General features: G+C 27.5%; 1 protein-coding gene across 10 annotated transcripts in view; it reads right to left on the bottom strand.

The window, feature by feature from the left end:
• Positions 1-21,429, bottom strand: part of LOC127277400 (agrin-like) — a 260,690-nt gene that overhangs the window by 38,597 nt on the left and 200,664 nt on the right. For 8 of the 10 annotated variants that reach the window (XM_051298541.1, XM_051298515.1, XM_051298526.1 and 5 more), the window contains one exon: positions 3,084-3,320. In XM_051298541.1, coding sequence (XP_051154498.1) covers positions 3,084-3,320 — 237 coding nt within the window. Of the gene's footprint in view, positions 1-3,083; positions 3,321-4,119; positions 4,251-4,438; positions 4,534-19,631; positions 19,803-21,429 lie in introns of those variants that run through there. The other 2 variants (XM_051298564.1, XM_051298557.1) reach the window with 2 other exon arrangements.

The raw sequence follows: 21,429 nt of genomic DNA, 5'->3' as shown, positions 1-21,429 counted from the left end.
GATTCAGTAACCGACTTCTAGCTATTTCACCAGTGAAATTTCACTGATTCAAATTAAAAGAGTAGTTTACAAAAAGTTCTAGAGTGAACCTGATAAATCTTTTTGTTTAAATATTTTGTTTATAAAAATTTATTCACTTTGATTTTATTTTTGAAAATTAAAAGATATTTTATTTTGCTTTTTTGTGGATAAAATTATTATTTAAATAAAAAGTTTCCTGAGACTAATTCCAAAATATTTTGCAAGTTTTTTTTTTTTTTTTATTGTTTTCAGATATGCAATAAACCAAAAAAAAAAAAATTTTAAACGATCAAATTGAAAATAAATAAAATTTTTTATAAAAAAAATTAATAATTTTTAAAATAAAATTTTTAAAAAATTTTCTTGACAACACTTGTTAAAAATTAAAAAAAACAACTTTTATTTTCTTAAAAAAGTTTTTCAAAAATTTATTTTGATGCAAATAATTAAAGTGAATAATAAAATAATTAAATAGCTAATTGTATTATTATATAAATTATAATTATTTTATAAATATTTTTATTTTTACTGAACTGTTTTTATATATTATAAAAACTTTGGTTTTATAATAAACATATTTTTATATTTATTTTTTGATTTTTTAAAATAATAATTTGCAATATATATTATACTTAATAAGGAATAAAAATTCTTGGTGTTTTCGATTTTATATATAATAAAATATTAATTAGTTAGTTGACTAATTTAATTAATATTTAATTTGTGTTGGGTTACTAAAAATTTCATACACTTTTTCCTAAAAAAAAAGTATACTGCCTGGTGCAGAAATTTCACTATTGCAGTGAAACTTAACTTTGTTACAGTTAAAGCTTTCTTTTCGTATACAATAAATTACAAAACTACCAGTACTCAGCCAGTACTGAACCAGTAGTGGTTACCAGTATTGGTGCCAACTCTGGCAGCCAATACTGGTAAAATGTTATCATCCCAAAGTTATGCCAACTGTGGTGAGCAATACTGGGTGCCAGTACTGCGCCAGTACTGCGCCCTTAGTAAATTTTTGATTAGGCAGTATAAATAAAGAAATTTCAAATATAAAGAAAAGAACGTGTAGTTAAATATTACATTGTAAAAACTCTATACAATAAACTATAAATTAGAAAATTCTCACCGTAAACGAGTAAACTCTACACATTAATGTAAAAATAAATAATTTTTTTTTTTTCAATAACTTTATAGAAATAAATTCTATACAATGATTGTTATAAAAATAATTGTTATTGTCACAGAAAATTAAAAGGCATTAAAATAAGCTGCAACGTTTATTATTTTAATCCAATTTTGCTCATTTTAATACCAAAATGGATTAATATAAGCAAAATTGGATTAAAATAATAAGCGTTGCAGCTTATTTTAATGACTTTTAATTTAATATGGTAACGGTTACTATATGGAAACTGTTTTTATGGTAACAATTTGCCATGATAACGGTTACTATATAGAAATTGTTTTTATAGTAACGATTGTTATGAAAACGATTTTTTAATAAAAATAAATAAATTCTATAAACATTTAAAATTCTGCACATAATGAAATTTAACAGAAGAAAACTCTATACATGGAAATCATAGACAATTGTCAATATATTTTCAATATGTAGAGTTTTCTTCTGTTAAATTTAATTATGTGCAGCATTTATAATATGTAGAGTTTAAAAAATCGTTAAATCGTGTAGGAATTTTATAGTCCAAAATGAGGATATGATAATTTTTAAATGTAGAGTTTAAATTTTGTAGAAGTTTTTAAAAAAATGTAATTAATTTTTTTTATTATTTATTTATTTATTTTTTATTTTTTTTATTTTTTTTTTTATTTTTTTTTTATTTTTTATTTTAATATTTACCTTTTTATACTAAACTGTAGAGTTCACAGTTTACGGTGTAGAGTTTTATTTTCTCCTTATTTTCGTTACTTTCGTAGCTGTTTTTTTTTTAATTATTTTTCAAAAAAACTAATTTATTAATAATTTTATGAGTCGCTTTTTGACATAAAAGTATTTTCGAGTAGTCGATGCACCTGTGCGCTACGTTTAAAGTGCGAGAAATTGGTTTTAAAGCCACGTTCTTCGTATTGTGCTGCACGATATCGACAGAATGTATTGCCTCGATATGTTACATTTGTATGTGGTTGTTACTGGTACTAAACATACAAAAAAACCACTGTGGACAGACACCGCGGCGACACTGTCTGTTCGTTTTTTTTTTTTATAATGATAATTTTTAATTACCTTATACTCTCTAAATCTGAATTAGTAAAAATGTTTACTAATTTAAATTAGCAACTCACTTTTTGCTTTAGAATTAGTTAAATTTTACTAATTGTTAGTAAAAGTTACTAATAATTAGTAACATTTTCCTAATTCAGAAGCAAGAAGTGAGTCACTAATTTAAATTAGTAAATATTTTTACTAATTCAGATTTAGAGAGTATATATTTTATTTTTATATATAATTATTATAATTATAAAATTTTAATTATTTTTAAATGTTAAATATTTATTTTTTAATTTACGGACAGAAAATATAGTACAATTATAGAAATATTATAGTAATATATTATTATATATTGTAATATAAAATAATAACTATAATTATAGTAATATTATAACAAAATTTCTAGGAAAATTATAATTTTCTTCTTAATTTTAAAGGAAAAATTTTGTGTAATTATTTTACAGGTGAAAATAAACATAAAGTATGCAATGAAACACGAGCTTGCTGTTTTAATTCAAAAAATTTTATGTTTATTGTCGCCTGTTAAAATTTTACTTTTATTTGTTATACGAGCAACAAAAAAAAATGAGATAACTTATAATTATTATTTTCTTTTTTCATGTCTTTTATAATAATAAATAATAACTACTATTTGTCCATTTGTACTATAAATAAATAGTAGTAATTATAATAATTATGATAATAATAAAAATAATAATTTTTGATTTATGCTTTTTGAATAAAAAATAAAATAGTAATAACAATAATCGAAAATAAGTAATTAAAAAAATGAATTTTTTTTTTTCCTGGTAAATATGTAGGTACTTACCGCATTTTCCAGGAAAAACAACAGTAATATTGATCCCCTGAATGCAAGCAACTTTATTCAAGTGACACAAACTTGCATAATCAACTCCATCTGAACCACAAACAGGACCAGAACCTTCGTGATCTCCCAAGTTTGGACATGATTCTATACACTTACACTCAGCTTCAGTACCATCTCTACTTCTAACACACTGAGCACCTTGCGTACAATTTAATTTTGCACAAGGATCCTTTGTTTCTGCAACACAAAAAAAAAAAAAATAAAATTCATTAACATATAAAAATTTAAATCCATATAAAAAAATTCTATTGTTTTCATTTTAATTCCATTGAATTTGAATGTTTTGTATTTTTTTTTTTGTTTGTTAAATAATATATATATTATTAAATATGTTGTTTTTTTTCAAAATTCCTCCATATGTTATATGATATTTTGAAAAAAAAAAAAAAAAAATTATATATGAACTAGCAGTGTAAAATTTTTTTTTTTTTTTTTTGTTATCGGAAGCGCAAAATTGTGAAATCGCGCACGAGAATGTTTACGTGCCTTGGTTTTTGAGCGAGAGTGGCGGCAGATTTGAATCGAATGAATGAAAACAAAACAAAAGGGTGGGGGGGGGAGAGTTAAAACCAATGCCGTAATCAATTGTGTATTGCCGAGGGACAAACGTAATTACAAATTGTAAACGAAGGTGGGGTTTTTGGGCGTTCGTTTGTAACATGATGTGAAATTAAATCCGTGTTATTCACCACGTATAAAGTATCGATGCAGCCACGAAGCTTATGCTCAATTAAAGTTCACGATATTCGAGCTTTATTTCATCCTGCTAGCTAAATTTTCACAAAAAAAAAAAAAAATAAGTAAATAATTCCAAATTGTCAAAAAGTGTTTTTTTTTTATATTATATGAATTTTCCAGAGAATCTGAATTTATCACACAAGAATTTGATATTTTCCTTCTTTTTTTTTTTTTTTTTTTTTTTTCTTTTTTTTTGAAACGATTACAATAGTAATTACTGTCGTTATTGCTTTCTCACCAAGAATTTCGAGTTTTCTGCAAACAGAAGTTGCAAACGCCGAAAGGATGAAATTTACGTTGCATACGTGAGCCCGAGTATATTTACTTGAAGCTTCTCGTTTCATCCACGTCGAGTTCTTTTGTTCGCCACTTTAATGAGAAGAGCGAAAGAACGTTAAAAAATGTCCATAAAAAATATATATTCTCCACTCTCATTAATCAATTTAATTAAATCGTGTACTTAAATGTTGATTTATTTATTTATTTTTTTTTTTTTTAATTTTTTTAATTTCAAAGAATACGCAAATTAGATTTTGAAGTTTTTATATTTTATATACCTTTTGGATAAATGTAGCAGCTCCTTGTTAAAGTTACTATTGTAATTATCGGCAGTAGATGAAAAATCATGTTTTTGTAAAACTTATTTTTTTTCCTGAAAAGATGAAATTAATTTTTTTTTTCAATTTTTCCATTTGTAATAAAAATGTAAAATTTTTACGATGGAGGCTTATAAAAACGATTTTTTTGATGAAAAAAAAAAAAAAAAAAATTACTGATATTAACACTACTTTTTTTCGGAGAATCTGCGCCATACGGATATCGAATGTCTATTTCCGATTGTGCCCACATTTAGTAGGTATAAAGGACCTCATAAATTATTTGTTCAATAAACGTAATTATTCCACTCTCCACACGTGGCGCGTGATTAACAGTAATTTCTTTCCCATCAATTACACCGCGACGTTATGAATGATTTACAGCTATTTGATACTCATATTTCTCATTTTCAATATCAATAATTATCTCTGTAAAAAAAAAGGGGGGGGGGGTTTCAATTTCTTTCTTAAATAAAAACTATTTTCTTAAAGGTATAAAAATACAGAATTTAATTAAAAAATTTTCATGTTTTGAAAATATGAAGAGAAAATTATTTTTTGAAAATTATAGAAATTTTTCTATGAACTAGTAAATTTTATACTTCAACTGATTTATAAATTTGAAACAATTTAGAGTGACGCAGGTTAGACAAGTTAGCATGTTTAGTAGTTAGGTGAAGCACGAGTGAAATACAGGACAAATGGTTACATCAGACGAAAGAATAATTAGTAGCTGACAAGAACGTGAAGCTGAGGCTAACCACCCTTAGGGGACACGAGGTCAGTTGCAACGTAGATTAGTGGCCAGGAGTTACACTGTTAAAAGACCACCTTGTCTAAAATAATGATCGCATCTTTCTTCCACCACATGAAGTAAAAAACAAATTAATTAAATTAATCAAAAAATTCCTTTTTTTCGCGAATTAATAAGATTCCCTTTTTTTGGAATTAATAAAAAAAAATTACTTTTTTTAAGATAAAATCCCTTTTTTGCGAATTAATAGAATTCTTCATTTTACGAAATAATAAAATTCCTTTTTTTAAGCGAATTAATAAAATCTCCTTTTTTAGGAATTAATAAAATTTCTTTTTTTTCCAAATTAGGTAATAAAAGCCCTTTTTCGCGAATTAATAAAAAAATTTTTTTTTTGGCGAATTAGGTAATAAAATACCTTATTCGTGAATAATTAAAATTTCTTTTCTTTTAATTAGGTAATAAAAGCCCTTATTCGCGAATTAATAAAGTTGTCTTTCTTTGTCGAATTAGGTATTAAAAACTTTTTATTCGCGAATTCATAAAATTCCATCTTATGACGAATTAGGAAATAAAATTCCCTTTTTAAGAAAACAATAAAATTCCTTTTTTCAAATTAATAAAAATTTTTTTTTGTCGAATTATGTAACAAAATTCCTTATTCGCGAATTGATATAAAATTTCTTTTTTTTTGTCGAATTAGGTAATAAAAATTCCTTTTATTTGTCGAATTGAGTAATAAATTTTCATATTTTTTGTCGAATTTATAAAATTCCTTTTCATAGAAATTAATACGAATTAGGTAATAAAATTCCTTTATTTTTCAAATTGGGTAATAAAATTTTCTTTCTTTAATGAATTAATACAGTCCCTTATTCGCAAATTAATAAAGTTGTTTTTCTTTGTCGAATTAGGTATTAAAAATTTCTTATTCGCGAATTAATAAAATTCCATCTTATGACGAATTAGGTAATAAAATTCCTTTTTTTAAAAAACAACAAAATACCTTTTAGTAAATTAATAAACAAAAATTTTTTGGCAAATTATGTAACAAAATTCCTTATTCGCGAATTGATACAAAATTCCTTTCGTTTGTCGAATTAGGTAATAAAAATTCCTTATTCGCGAATTAATAAAATTCCATCTTATGACGAATTAGGTAATAAAATTCCTTTTTTTAAAAAACAACAAAATACCTTTTAGTAAATTAATAAAAAAATTTTTTTTGGCGAATTATGTAACAAAATTCCTTATTCGCAAATTGATAAAATTCCTTTCTTTTGTCGAATTAGGTAATTATATCCGTTATTCGCGAATTAATAAAATTTTCTTTCTTTCTCGAATTTGGTAATAAAATTTCTTATTCGCGAATTAATAAAATTTCTTCTTTTGTTGAATTTGGTAATAAATTTTCATTTATTTTCGAATTTATAACATTCCTTTTCATAGGAATTAATATGAATTAGGTAATAAAATTCCCTTTTTTCGTCAAATTAATAAAATTTCTTAATTTGTAGAATCAACCTAAAAAATCCCTTTTCTTGACGAATTAATAAAATTCTTAGCCAATTAAACAAAATTCCATTTTTTGATTTATTAACAAAATCCCATTTTTTTTTTGGCGAATTAATGAAATTCCCTTTCTTTTTTTTTTTTTGCTTTTTGAGCGAATCATTCGAATTTTTTTTTTTCAAACAGTTAACTAATTCGAATATCGAAAAGTCATAAATATTTTTTGAAAGTTAAATGATCCTTCATGTGCAGTTACGTAGATATAAATGAAATTTATCAAATATGTTTTCATTGACGATCAATCTCCATTAATTAACGCTATTGTACAATGTATAGATCATATGTTGTTGGTAGTATATATATATACAAACATATATATATATATATATACGTATTCGTCGGTTGAAAATTAAACGATGCCTCGTTCACCGCAGAAATGTCTACTAATTACACAGCAGCATGCCTTGCATCTGAACATGACATAAACATAACCTTCCACATAAGAGTATTCTTCATTTTGTGATCATTTTAGTAAAAAGGTTTATCATAAATCATTAAAAATTATTATTATTATAAACTAAAAAAAAAATATCTTTTTTATAGTGGCACTTATTTGCACAAGTAGATGTCCAGCTGTTGTGCGTGTGTCATTTAACTAAAAGAGAGAGAGAGAGAGAGAGAGAGAGAGAGAGAGAGAGAGAGAGAATTTAATGCTTTTCAATATAATCAAAGAACTTTTATTTTTTGCCGCATAAAAATAAAATCAGCTCGCTATTTTTGATAAATATAAACTGTCAAGGTAGATAAATGAATATTTGATTTTGACATTTTTTTCATATATAAAAAATTTATAAGGGACAAAATATTTTAATATTTTTGCAATTGATGATTTTTTGGGGGGGTTGGAGGAGGAATAATTTTTTTTCTCTCCACCATTTTTTTTTTTTCCATGATAGTTCTTTCTCTCTTGTGAACAGACCAGGCTCTAGTTCCAACTGGTGCGATATCATAATTAATAATCCATTTTCCCGGTTTTTGCCAGCGCACCTGACTGTCGCGACGCCGCGCCAAGCACTGCTTTTGGGTTATAATTTATTATCGCTGGCCAACTGTACACTGCATAACTGTTTCCACAACGTTTTTCTTTTTTTTCTTTTTTTTTTTTCGTAATCCACTTGAAATTTCTGTCCGACGAATTGGTGCTCAAAAAAAAAAATAAAATAAATTCCTTCCCTTTCAAAAAAAAAAAATTGTAAAATAAAAAAAGTGTGAAAAAAAATTTATTTTTAAATAAATCTATTTTTTGGGGTAAATATATTATTTTTGCCATCATTTTTTGTAATAATTATTTATTTTCAAATAATAAAATAAATATTTTTGTGGTTCAAGTAAATATATTTATTTCGATTATTTGAATCAAAATAATTTTTTTTTACAAAAAATTTGAATATACCGAGTTTTTTTGTAAATAGAAAAATTAAATTATTTACGAAAAAAAAATCACAGTTAACCAAACAAAAAAAAAAAAACGGCCAAATATTTATTTTAGTGAATCAGCTTGGTTAAATCAGTGCATTACAGATAAAGATAAAAATTGTCATTTTTTTTGTATCTTAAAAATTTATTTTAAAATTATTCAAAAATTCTTTAAATGCAAATACTATTTAAATTTTTAATCATAAATCGTGGTTTAATTTTTTTAAATGTTTGAATCATTGCATTTAGGGTTCGTCATCAAAGATAAAGCGAGTATTATATATATATGGGGGGGGGTGGAGTCTGACACGGAGATAAGTAGTTTAAGCCTTGCTATGATCAGACGGCGATAAGTAGTTAATATCAAGACATGTCGGGCGCGTATCTGTTTGTTGATAAGCAAAACCTTGCGGGAAGTCTTACGATCGTTCTAACGAACATTCATTACTGATCTGAAGCAATGTCACGACAACTTGTTGAGGAAACACGCCATCAGGTCATTATTTTCATTGAGCAGTATGAGGGCTTTTTTTTTAAAAGATTCCTTTATTTTTCAAAATAAAAAAAAATTGAGAAATTTATTTTCATTTAAAAAAAAAAAAAAAGATTTTAATAATTCTCCACGTGTATTAATTTTTGAACTGAAAAAAAGGGTTGAAAAGGAACGAGTAAAGGTCGAAGACCTCTTCATTTAGTATCTCTTGTATCATAGGAGGTAAGGGAGTGTTCGTGACAGGAACGTTCAAGCCATGAAACCGATCGTGAGGCTATCAAAAGCCCAGTGAGCAAATTTATTTTTCTCCTCTCATCTATTTTTCTCGTCCTTCTTTTTTTCCCCTCTTCTTCCTTTTTCTCATCCTCTTTTTGTGGTCTACACATTTTTAGATAGCTCACACAAGGACCAATTAAATGTTCTTCTTTTGAACGATTTTTTGATTATTTGCAATATTAATATATTAATATTATGTTTCATCAGGTACATTTAATTATATCATGCATACGAGGGCTTACAAAGTAAATCACAGATAGATACAATTAACGAATTTTGTCAGAGTAATCGTTTTCGAAGAACGTGTCTTACATTCGAGACTAAAGAAAAAAGTAGCACCAAAAAAAAAAAAAAAAAATAGCCAGAGTTTACTAATAGTACTGGTAGTTAAAAAAAATACATAGTACTGCTTGGTAGGAAGATAGCAGACTTAAAAAAAGCAGTATTATTTACTTGAATTTATATTTTATTTCTAAATAAAATATTAAAAAAATTTTTATCAATTGAGGAGCAAATTTTCAAAACTTGATAAATCCATTTTTCAAAAAAATGGAGAAAACCATAAATTTAATATTTTAAGGACCTCACAAATCGATCTGTAACTGTTAAATTTAAGGAAAAAAATTTATTAATTACAAATTTTTAATTTAAAAACTTATTGACATAACCAAGATGATTTACAATTTGTATGTTTTATATTAGAAAAAATTACCAAAACCTGTAAATCACTCAATTATGACAAAGTTCAATTAGAAACATAACGTATTGAATATAAAAACATTGTTATAGAAATAAATTATTATAAATTTTTTATTTTAAAATTAACTCTAGTGGTTATGTGTGGAAAGTCATTTGTTTGAATTTCTCGAAATAAAAATATATGGATTTATCAGGTTTTGAAAACTTGCTCCTCAATTTATCTAAGCATGAATATTTTACTTGTAATGAATGTAATCGTAAAATAAGTGTTGGATTAGCTCGCCGGATCAGGGTTACTATGGCAAAAGTTACTATGACACAAGTAACTATGGCACAAGTTACTATAGCAAAAATTCCTATGATCAAAGTTAGTTACTATGGCAACAGTTACCATGGCAAAAGTTAGTTACTATGGCAAAAGTTAGTTACTATGACAGAAATTACTATGGCAGAAGTTACTATGGCAACAGTAACTATGGCAAAAATTACTATGGCACAAGTTACTATGGCACAAGTTACTATGGCACAAGTAACTATGGCATATGTTACTATGGCAGAAGTTACTATGGCAGAAGTTACTATGGCAAAAGTTAATTACTATGGCAGAAGTTACTATGGCAAAAGTTACCATGGCAACAGTTACTTACTATGGCAAAAGTTAGTTACTATGGCAGAAGTTACTATGGCAAAAGTTACTATGGCAACAGTTACTATGGCAAAAGTTAGTTAGGGGAGACCGAGGAGGAAAGTAACAAAAATCAGTTTTTTTATGCTAACATTAAAAATATTTGTCGGATAAATTTGTCCAATATATTAAATGAAAGCTTGGACATTCACCTTTTAAATAAAATTTGAATTAAATATTTATAATAAATTGACAGTTCACAGTATAACTTTTACGCAAGCTCTTCATCTGTTACTTTCCTCCTCACCCCCGAGGAGGAAAGTAACAAGCTCCTAGGAGGAAAGTAACAGTATAAAATTATGTAAAATTCTTTAGACTAATGACTATTATTAATTAGAAATATTTTTATTAGGAACACATAAAAGTTTAAGTACACTTTATACTTATTTGGCACATATTTGGGACATATTTAGCACATATTTCGAACATTTTATGAATTTAGCTCATTTTTTTTCTTAAAGATATTTTATGCTTACCTAGATCACAGGTTTTTCTTAAATAAATCTCTGTTATTCGTAAAATTAAATACGATTTGCTTCAATCATTAGTTAAAACATGGACAATATCGACAACAGGAGAAAAGTAGCGTGTTACTTTCCTCCTCGGTCGCTTTTTTCTTGTATGTCAACAAAAAAGTTAAAACTACACAAATGTTAAATTGTTTGTTTAAGCACAACTTAAAGACAGATAATAAGGCTACAAAATAACGAAAGGCACATTTTGAAAAACAATAAAATTAAAGAAATACGAGACTTTGAAAATTTGAACGAAAACTTACTTTTGACGTTTTTTCTGCACGTCACACCGGAATCAGACCTAACCTTTCCTGTCAGGCTCGGACACACTATGGAGGAGGAAGGGGGAACAGTGCTGACTAAAAATATGTTAGAACCATGTCTATCCGATAATTTGTTTAAAAGTTATAAGCTTTGTTACTTTCCTCCTCTGTTACTTTCCTCCTCGGTCTCCCCTACTATGGCACAAGTTACTATGGCACAAGTTACTATGGCACAAGTAACTATGGCATATGTTACTATGGCAGAAGTTACTATGGCAGAAGTTACTATGGCAGAAGTTACTATGGCAGAAGTTACTATGGCAGAAGTTACTATGGCAGAAGTTACTATGGCAAAAGTTAGTTACTATGGCAGAAGTTACTGTGGCAAAAGTTAGTTACTATTGCAGAAATTACTATGGCAGAAGTTACTATGGCAACAGTAACTATGGCAAAAGTTAGTTACTATGGCAACAGTTACTATGGCAAAAGTTAGTTACTATGGCAGAAGTTACTATGGCAAAAGTTAATTACTATGGCAGAAGTTACTATGGCAAAAGTTACCATGGCAACAGTTACTTACTATGGCAAAAGTTAGTTACTATGGCAGAAGTTACTATGGCAAAAGTTACTATGGCAACAGTTACTATGGCAAAAGTTAGTTACTATGGCACAAGTTACTATGGCACAAGTTACTATGGCACAAGTAACTATGGCATATGTTACTATGGCAGAAGTTACTATGGCAGAAGTTACTATGGCAGAAGTTACTATGGCAGAAGTTACTATGGCAACAGTAACTATGGCAAAAATTACTATGGCAACAGTTACTATGGCAAAAGTTAGTTACTATGGCAGAAGTTACTGTGGCAAAAGTTAGTTACTATGGCAGAAATTACTATGGCAGAAGTTACTATGGCAACAGTAACTATGGCAAAAGTTAGTTACTATGGCAACAGTTACTATGTAACATTTTATCGACATGGAGTATATATTTTTATCGACGTGGGGCAAATATTTTTTACAAATATTTACCCGCGAATTTTCAAACAATCTTTACAACCAATCAAAATAATAAAAAATTTGAAAATTGTAAATCTATTCTAAGAAAGTGTAATTTACACTGTCAGTTGATATAGGTAAAAATTTTTTTTTTTTCCCTCCTTCCCTCTAGGTGGGGGTGAAAAAAAAAATTTAATTAAAATGAAAGTGGCAAAAAAGAATGTTCACCGCAAATAAAGTAATGTTTGTAGTTGTCTGGCGACGAAATAGATTCTTCCAGAATGCGAGTTCTGAGTAAGTTTCTGTTTAAACCACTGGCTCGCGGAATGGTGGAACGAGAGAAGTTAATGAGCAGTTTCCAAGAGTAAAAGTGAAGAGAGTTACAATCGTCGTGGGTTACTTCAAAGAAGACCCAATCTTCATACAAAACGCTCTGTCGTCATCGTGTGTCTGATTTGGGTCTCTGTGTTAAGTTTCTCATTGCAAGAATCACTTAACTTTTGAATATCACCATTCCCTTCAATCGTCTCGCTTAAAAATAAAAATTATAATAAATTTTTTACCATTACAATTTTTTTTTTTGCCCTACAATTTTTTTTTTCCCGTTAGAATTTTTTTTTTTGCCAAACATTCAATGTGTAAAAGAGACCAATTAATTCACTAAAACATTAAACAGTGTAACGATAACGGAAACAAAGTAAGCATTATAATGACAAAATTATGAAAGCGAAGAGTTAATTAAAACTTGCGATAATTGAAATTGTAATTGCTTTTACTCTCGCGACTCAATTTCACTAAAGATAATACTGTATTCGTATAAAAAAAAAGAAAAAAAAGAAAACTTTGTCATAGGGCCATAGTTCTGTTAAAGAAATTCTTGCCAATGATTTGATAATAGGTCCGATTAAGTTTTTTTTCCTCAAAAAAAAAAAAAAAAGAAAAAAAAATTCCAATTATACAATAATTACGAAAATTTACGATTCATTGATGTAAAAGAGAGCAGAAACTTTCCAATAATAGAGAATTGCAAATCAAATTCTGAGTAGTGTGAACAATAAGGAAGCCACTTGTTCTACTTGTATTTTGTACAATACAATAGCAACTGTTCCATGCCTTTTGTTCCCATGCATAACGAACTCTTTAAAAACAAAGTTAGTGAATTGGAAACGTTACTTTACCCTCATCCCTATGTATCTAACGCTTTTCGATTAAACACTTTTTAAAGTTCTCTTCTATCACTTTTAGTTGGGGAATAAAAAAAAAGAAAAAAAAAAAAAATTCGACAAAATTTACAAATTTTTTTTTTCTTTTCTGTGTCAATTTAGAAAAAATCATCACTCGATAAAAATTTAGCCAAATAAATATTTATTTGTACTGCTAAATTTTATTTATATTTCATTTCTCTGGGTGTAAACTAAATTTACAATTTAAATAAATAAATTTTTGTTAATAAATAATAATGTAGAAATAATAACAGTGACACTGTAAATTACACTTTCATTAAAAACAAATCATGCCAACTTTTTTATATAACAATATTAAAATCATTGTGATTATAGAATTTTATTATTAAAAAAAAAAAAAATGACAAAATTCAATAATAAATAAATAATGGAAAAAAAATATGACGCATGGCCCCTCCATTACAGGGTTTTGTGACCTGCTAAGGTAACTTTTACTACCATGGTAACAGTTGTCATGGACACGGATGCTATGTAAACGGTTGCTATGGAAATGGTTACTATGGCAACAGTTACTATGGCACATGTTACTATGGCAACGGTTACTATGGCAACAGTTACTATGGCGAAAGTTACTATGGCAAAAGTTACTATGGCAAAAGTTACTATGGCACAAATAACTATGGCACATGTTACTATGGCAAAATTTAGTTACTATGGCAACAGTTACCATGGCAAAAGTTACTATGGCACAAGTTAGTTACTATGGCAAAAGTTACTATGGCGAAAGTTACTATGGCAATAGTTACTTTGGCTAAAGTTACTATGGCAACAGTTACTATTGCAAAAGTTACTATGGCAAAAGTTAGTTACTATGGCAAAAATTCCTATGACCAAAGTTAGTTACTATGGCTAAAGTTACTATGGCAACAGTTAGTACGGTAACGGTTTCTATAGTAACGGTCACTATGAAAACGGTTACTATGGAAACGCTTGCAACTTTTTTAGAATTTAGAATTTTTTTTTTACTAAAATATATAAAAATTTCTCCTGAAAGATAAGAAATTTGATTAAAACTTGTTACAGAACATTGACACTAAATGAAATATGCAAAAAAAAAAAAAAATTATTTTTCAAAGAACTCTCGAATCGTTGTGGGAGAAAATTCGGAAAGGAAAAATAAGCGTGAAGATGAATAAGGGAGGAAAAAATATCAAAACGAATTGGATGCGTTGACAGATGGCCGTTTTGCATGCAAATATCGGAATAACTCGGGGATTGAGTTTGAAAGCGATGCGGTTTTGAAAAAGATTCGCTTGGGGGCAATTCGCTGGGATATTCGTCGTCGAATAGGTAACAATCCGTGAATGATGGACGTAGAGAAAGAAAAACTAGAGAGCAAGAGAGAGAGAGAGCGAGAGAGAGAGAATGGAACGGTTTTCTCTCTTTCTTCTCTCTCTCTCTCTCTCTCTCTCTCTCTCTCTCTCTCTCTCTCTCTCTCTCTCTCTCTCTCTCTCTCTCTCTCTCTCTCTCTCTCTCTTGACACTCGAGGGAAATACGCGCGTCGGTGGGAAAAATTATGTGGCGCCTGTTTGTTGCGTCAGACAGTGATTCGTCTAGGCCAGGTCAGACGTGAGAAAATGGCCCACCCGCGCAGGTCGAGTGGTGCAATTTTTCATCTGCATACTTAGTATCTGCCTCCCGCTATGCAAGACCGACAAGCAGTGTTGCTTTAGGGGAAAAGATCCTCTATATATATATATATATATATGTATATACATATAAGAGGTGAGAAATAAATAAGAGGATTCTCTCTCTCTCTCTTTCTCTCTCACTTCAAGAAAAGCAATCCCTGCATACGCCGCTTTTATCAACTTCTATATGTATACAAAATACCTCGAGGAAATATTACTCATAATACATATTTAGAGACATGAAAACTGTTGAAACTTTATCCACTAAAATAAATTGAAATTGTTATCATTTCTTTTCAAATATCATTTTCTATAATAGGATTACAAAAAAAAAAAAAACGAATGCATTTTTGAATAATTTTTGCAAAAAAGATGGCAATATTTAAGATGTGCAATTTATATATTATTATACAATTCGTTGGCTTTTTAACACTCGTGCTTTGCGTGCAACGATATTATATTTTTTAAAACCCTCGTGGAAAGTGAACCTTAATTTGATAATGTGCTATGGTGCTGTGTAATCTTGCGCGCAGGTCGCGTGATTTTCCTTAATTTTCTTTTTTTTTTTTTGTGTTATATACATATTCAATATTGTAAAAAGCCCGCAAAAAAAACTAGGTCGAGAAAAACTAAAGGAAATAATTATTTTTTTTAAGTTCTTTTTTTTCCTCTTTTTTTAATCTTTATATTTCTGTCTTTAATTTGATTCAGCGAAATTTTATTATAATTCGCGACATTATTTAAAATGGATGAAATAATAATATAATATAAACGAAATTTTTTTTTTTAATGTAATTTATTTTTTCGACCATCCATATTATTATTTAATTATATCTGTAAATGTATCTGTATGCGCTTTTTTGTTAATTTTTCCATATCCGATTAAGTTTGATAATAATAAATGATATTAAAAAAATAATAAAATGAAATGCATTACCAAGGAAGACACAGAATTCATTTTATTAAATTATTTATTAAAAAGTTAAATTTGTGGAAACTAACATTTTTTTTTTTTATAAGGGACTTTAAATAATTTAGAAAAAAAAACTTAGAAAGAAATTTTTTTTGAAACAATCAAATTTTTGTTGAATCTACCAAAGCTAAACAGTTAATAAAAGTTTTGGTTGAATCAACGAAGAATTTGTTTGGTTCAATCAAATTCTCTTTTCTATTTTGAAATATATTTAAATAAACCAAACGTTTATTTAAAACAAATAAATATTTATTTGATTTATATAAATATTTATTTGAATCAAACAAATTTTGTTTGAAATAATGAAAAAATTGGGTTAATACAAAAAAAATGGTATATTTGATTCAAAAAAAATATTTTTTTTTCTATATATAAAAGAGAAATAATTAATAAAATTTTGTCCTGAATGAAAAGGAATTATATTTTCATTATTTGATACTTTTACTGTTGCGGAAAAAAAAGAAATGGAAAAATTGACGCAAGTTGCATTGTGTTAAGTATTTTTAGCATGTCATATATATATATAGTGACTTGTATATAATTTTAATGGAAATATTTCTTCTTTAAATATCCTTTCGTCCTACATCTTTCGTTTTTGCTACAGTTTTTTTAAATGCAGGGGATGAAAAGTTTCATATATGTATATAAATAAATGAAACCACACATGAAGTTGTGTAAATTACAAGGTTCTGAAAATAAAAAAAAAAAAAAAAAACACTGAAGAGGACATAAAAATTCGGCTTGTAAATTACAAAGTCAAAAAAATTTCAAATTCGTGATTAATAATAAATTAAAAAAATTAATTACTTGTGAATTAGAATAAATTTTAATATAAACAGTTGATTATAAAATAATTCGAATATTTTTCTTTTTTTTCCCCAAGTTTCTAGAATATTAAGAATCGTTTTAGAGAAAAGGGTGGCTTTTCTTCTCTGAGAGTAAGATAGAGGGAAAAGTACACAAAGAATGTCATGGAAAATAAACAAGAGAAATTGGAGCGTGCAAGCTTTTCTAACGCTAGACTCGATTGCTTGCATCTTAAAACAGTTTGCGTCTTGGCTTTGTGCGCACAGTTTTCAACTACAATATATATATATATATATATATATATATATGCTACATATACCCACGCGTCTAGCGGGTTCCTCCTTTATTTATGAGTTATTCGAGCTTCTATATCTAACATTCTCATCGTATATATATATATATAAGTATAGTAATTTTGTAAATTAGTTACGAGAAAATTTACAATTATATTTATAACATAATTATATAATTATATTTAGAAATAATAAAAATAATTTATAATAATAAATAAAGTGATCATTTTTTTTTTTAAAGTAATTATTGTAATAAAATTTTTTAATTGATAATAGTAATGATAATGATAATAGTAAAAAAAAATCGATGAGAATAAAAAAAGTAATAAAATATGATACAGAAAAGAAAGATGTAAAAAAAATTAAATAAAACAAATTAAATTATAATTAAATCTCCTTCGGAGAAATTCACTTCCTTCTCCATATTCTATCATATAACGACCTTTCAACTTTCGAGTGAAACTAGAGTTCCCTTTGTTTGCCTCTTCACCCGATCTCGGTAAGACGAAGTTCTGATTTGTGGATCTTCTATTAAATGCTTCTAATTACGCTCCCATAGGAGTAATAATATTGTTAAACGAGGAAAGCATTTAACTCTGGCAAATGTTGGGCGTTCAAGTGAAGGACCTTTACAAAGATTAATTTGAGTTCAAGCTATATTGGGCGAATTTTTTTTTAATTTTTAATAATTTTATGTTTTTTGCAAAAAAAAAAAAAAAAAATACACGTAATTATCATGTACAATGAAGTTATTTCATGGTTTTGTAGAGATAATTGCAATTTTCAAATGAAAACATTTTTTTATTACCTATTTAAAAAAAGAATTTACATATTATTTTAAAAGTTAAATTACGCAATTATTATTTTTTTCCTTTTTATATTTGATTTCGTTTTAAAAAAAAAAACAGTTTATTATAACGTAACAATGCTTTTCAAAGCAAACACATTTTAACACACCCACATCTAGTGAATTTAGCTTCAAAAAAAAAAAAGGGGAAAATATTTTTTTTATCGCGAAATATGAAAAAATTTCGAAAAATAAAATACAAAAAAAAAAAAAAAAAAATGCGGCGTTAACTCTGATCTCAATTTTATTTCAATAAAATAAAAAATAATATTCATTCAGTTTAGTTCATCTTTTTTTTTAGATACCTAGGTACAAAATAATTTTCTATCAAAATTCGGTTAATTTTTTTTAAATTCTGTTTTTTATGAATTCATTTTATTTCTATTCCCTAAATCTGAATTAGTAAAAATTAGTTAATTCAAATCAATTAAAATTTTTGCTAATTGAAATTAGTTAAAATTTTTATTAATTAGTAAATTAATTTATTTTAAAAATTTCTTTGAATTAAAAAAAATGAAATTTGAGAAATGTTGAAATTTTGCGTCTCTATTTTATACACGTTAATAAACTATAAATAAATCATCAAATATAAATTATAATGTAAATATTAAGTGTGTACTCACTTAAAATTTTACATATATGAGAGCACAAATATATATATAGACACGAAATTATAATACAAACATATATGTACACACACAATTACCTTTGTGTTTGTGATAGGTTACTTGAATTTTCGAAACCATATATATATATATATATAATATTGGGAGAGGGAAAATTCATGACATAAATAGCAAATTGCTTTAGAATAAATTTTGCAAAGATATAAATTAAAGTTGAATTGATTTTCAAATTAAAATCAACTCAATTAAGCTATATATATGTGAGTTGAAAAAGCTTCTGTCTTTCATTTTTGAATAAAACAGATATTATAAAAAGAGAAAGGATAAAAAATGTCAAGCTTGTTAAAATGATTGATATAATTTTTAGTTCATGCATATTTTAAATCTATTTTTCGTTTTATTAAGCTGATGTACTTCAAATCTTTAAAGTAATTAAAAAATATAAACTCTTTCTCTCTTTCTCTCTCTCTTTGTTAATTGTGAAATTCTATTAAACATTCCATGACGTTTTTACGATTTGAAATATTAACTGCATTGAAATGTACCATGTCAATGTTAATTTTATTGAAAATTAGATTAGTTCGATGGGATAAAATATTGTCAAACGAAAATTGGTTTCGTGAATATTGAAATGTTTTTTTTTTTTTGTAAACTTTATGTGCGTGAAAAAAAAAAATGTTTTATAAACCTCCAACGATTTGAATATCAATATTTATCTCTTACATATATGAAAAATTTTTTTTTACTTTCTAAAAATAACTATTTTTTTTTTTGCGTTACAAATATAGTAAAAGATAAATATTTTATATAAAAAAAGGATAAAAAAAGGTAAAAGCCTCTTGGTTCTGGATTAAAAAAAAAAAAAAAAAAGGAACGCATAAAAATGTTTGAGGATTTGAGCACGTGCGACAAAAGTCATATATATATGATGCGCGCAAGTCTGAATTTTGCTTTTCAAGATGGCGACTTTTGAGTCACGAGATGAGGATCTTGAAAGTATAGAAAAAAAAATTGAAAAGCAATTTTTTAAATGTTGAAAAGTCTTTGACTTTATTGAAGACCTTTCGTAATATCTGTTGTTTATCCGCTTCGCCTATTTTTGGCCACTAATAAATTTGTGACTTTATTTTTTAAATTATTGGTCCGAAACTTAACACGATTAGACTGGCAAGAGCACAGATTTTCGGAACACTGAGATTCCGCTTTAGCCAGCCACCCACCGAGAGAGGCGCTGTCTCCCTTCGATATTGATTTTCCGTGAGGGAAAATAGAATAGTGCATCCTGGAATACTATATGGTCTCACTTTCAAAACATTATTAGCGTGAATGATAACACTTTCTTTTTTTTTTTTCATATACTTCAAGTGAAATTATAGCATAAAAATTATTTTGAGTTCTATAGAAAATAGTCATAATTTGCAAGCATAATTAATTCAATAAGAGAATTGAGAAATAAAAAAAAAAAAAGAACTTTTTAACTGGTTTGAATGCCAGTGCGGTTGAGAATGAAAAGAAATTTCAAAAAGTACTTCATTAAAATCATCAACAAGTTTATAAGATTGTTCTTTGAAGTGCAGTCTATATATATATATATATATAGTCGCGACTTTAAAGCCGAAAATTCTACGGAGAACTCAAGCTTGAATACCAGACGAGCGCATCTATTGAAGTCAAATGTTGCGAAAAGCGTTATCCTTCTCCCATTAAGCCATCATGAAGGAAGAAAGACATTCAGGAAGAGTATTACCCATTCCAAAACAATTTTTGTTTAAAGATTCATTGTTGATATTCAATGATACCACACAAAGGTAATAACGCTAAGGATTTTCAACCACTTTATGAGAACTAATTGGCTATTCATAAAAATACGAATTGTGTACATCTTTTGCAAAATTATATTCAAAAACGAAAAATAACGTGAAAACGTTTTTGTATAAACAAATGAGTCAAGGGAAATTTTTCTTTTCCAATCTTTCAATAATTAAAAGTTTTTTGAAAATTCTAAGAATTAGGTTTTTAATGTAAAAAATGTTGTGAATGACGTGAAATTAGACATTTGGCTAAAGTCACGGCATTTTAGGGCGTGAAATTAGACATTTGGCTAAAGTCACGGCATTTTAGGGTATGAAAATAGATCTTTAGCTAAATTCACGTCCGTTCACGCAGAGAAAATAGACCTTTGGCTACAGGCACGTCATTTTAGAGCTTGAAAATAGACCCTCGGCTAAAGTCACGGCATTTTAGGGCGTGAAATTAGACATTTGGCTAAAGTCACGGCATTTTAGGGTATGAAAATAGATCTTTAGCTACATTCACGTCCGTTCACGCCGAGAAAATAGACCTTTGGCTACAGGCACGTCATTTTAGAGCTTGAAAATAGACCCTCGGCTAAAGTCACGGCATTTTAGGGCGTGAAATTAGACATTTAGTTAAAGTCACGGCATTTTAGGGTATGAAAATAGACCTTTGGCTAAAGTCACGTCTGTTTACGCCGTGAAAATAGAAATATGGCTAAAGTTACGCCTGTTCAGGCCGTGAAAATAGAAATATGGCTAAAGTTACGCTTGTTCAGGCCGTTAAAATAGACACTCGGCTAAGTCACGGCATTTTAGGGTATAAAAATAGACTTTGACTAAAGCCACGGTATTTTACGACGTGAAATTAGACGTTTGGCTAATGTCACAGCATTTTAGGCCTGAAAATAGATCTTTGGCTATAGTCACGTCCGTTTACGCCGAGAATATAGACCTTTGGCTACAGACACGTCATTTTAGGACCTGAAAATAGATCTCGCCTAAAGTTACGCCTGTTCAGGCGGTGAAAATAGATACACGGCTAAAGTCACGGCATTTTAGGCTA

This window comes from Leptopilina boulardi, unplaced genomic scaffold, assembly GCF_019393585.1.
Source record: "Leptopilina boulardi isolate dan_hultmark-lab unplaced genomic scaffold, ZJU_Lbou_2.1 LbouV2_110, whole genome shotgun sequence".
In the NCBI taxonomy this organism is placed as follows: domain Eukaryota; kingdom Metazoa; phylum Arthropoda; class Insecta; order Hymenoptera; family Figitidae; genus Leptopilina; species Leptopilina boulardi.
This window is presented reverse-complemented; position numbering and strand designations above follow the sequence as displayed.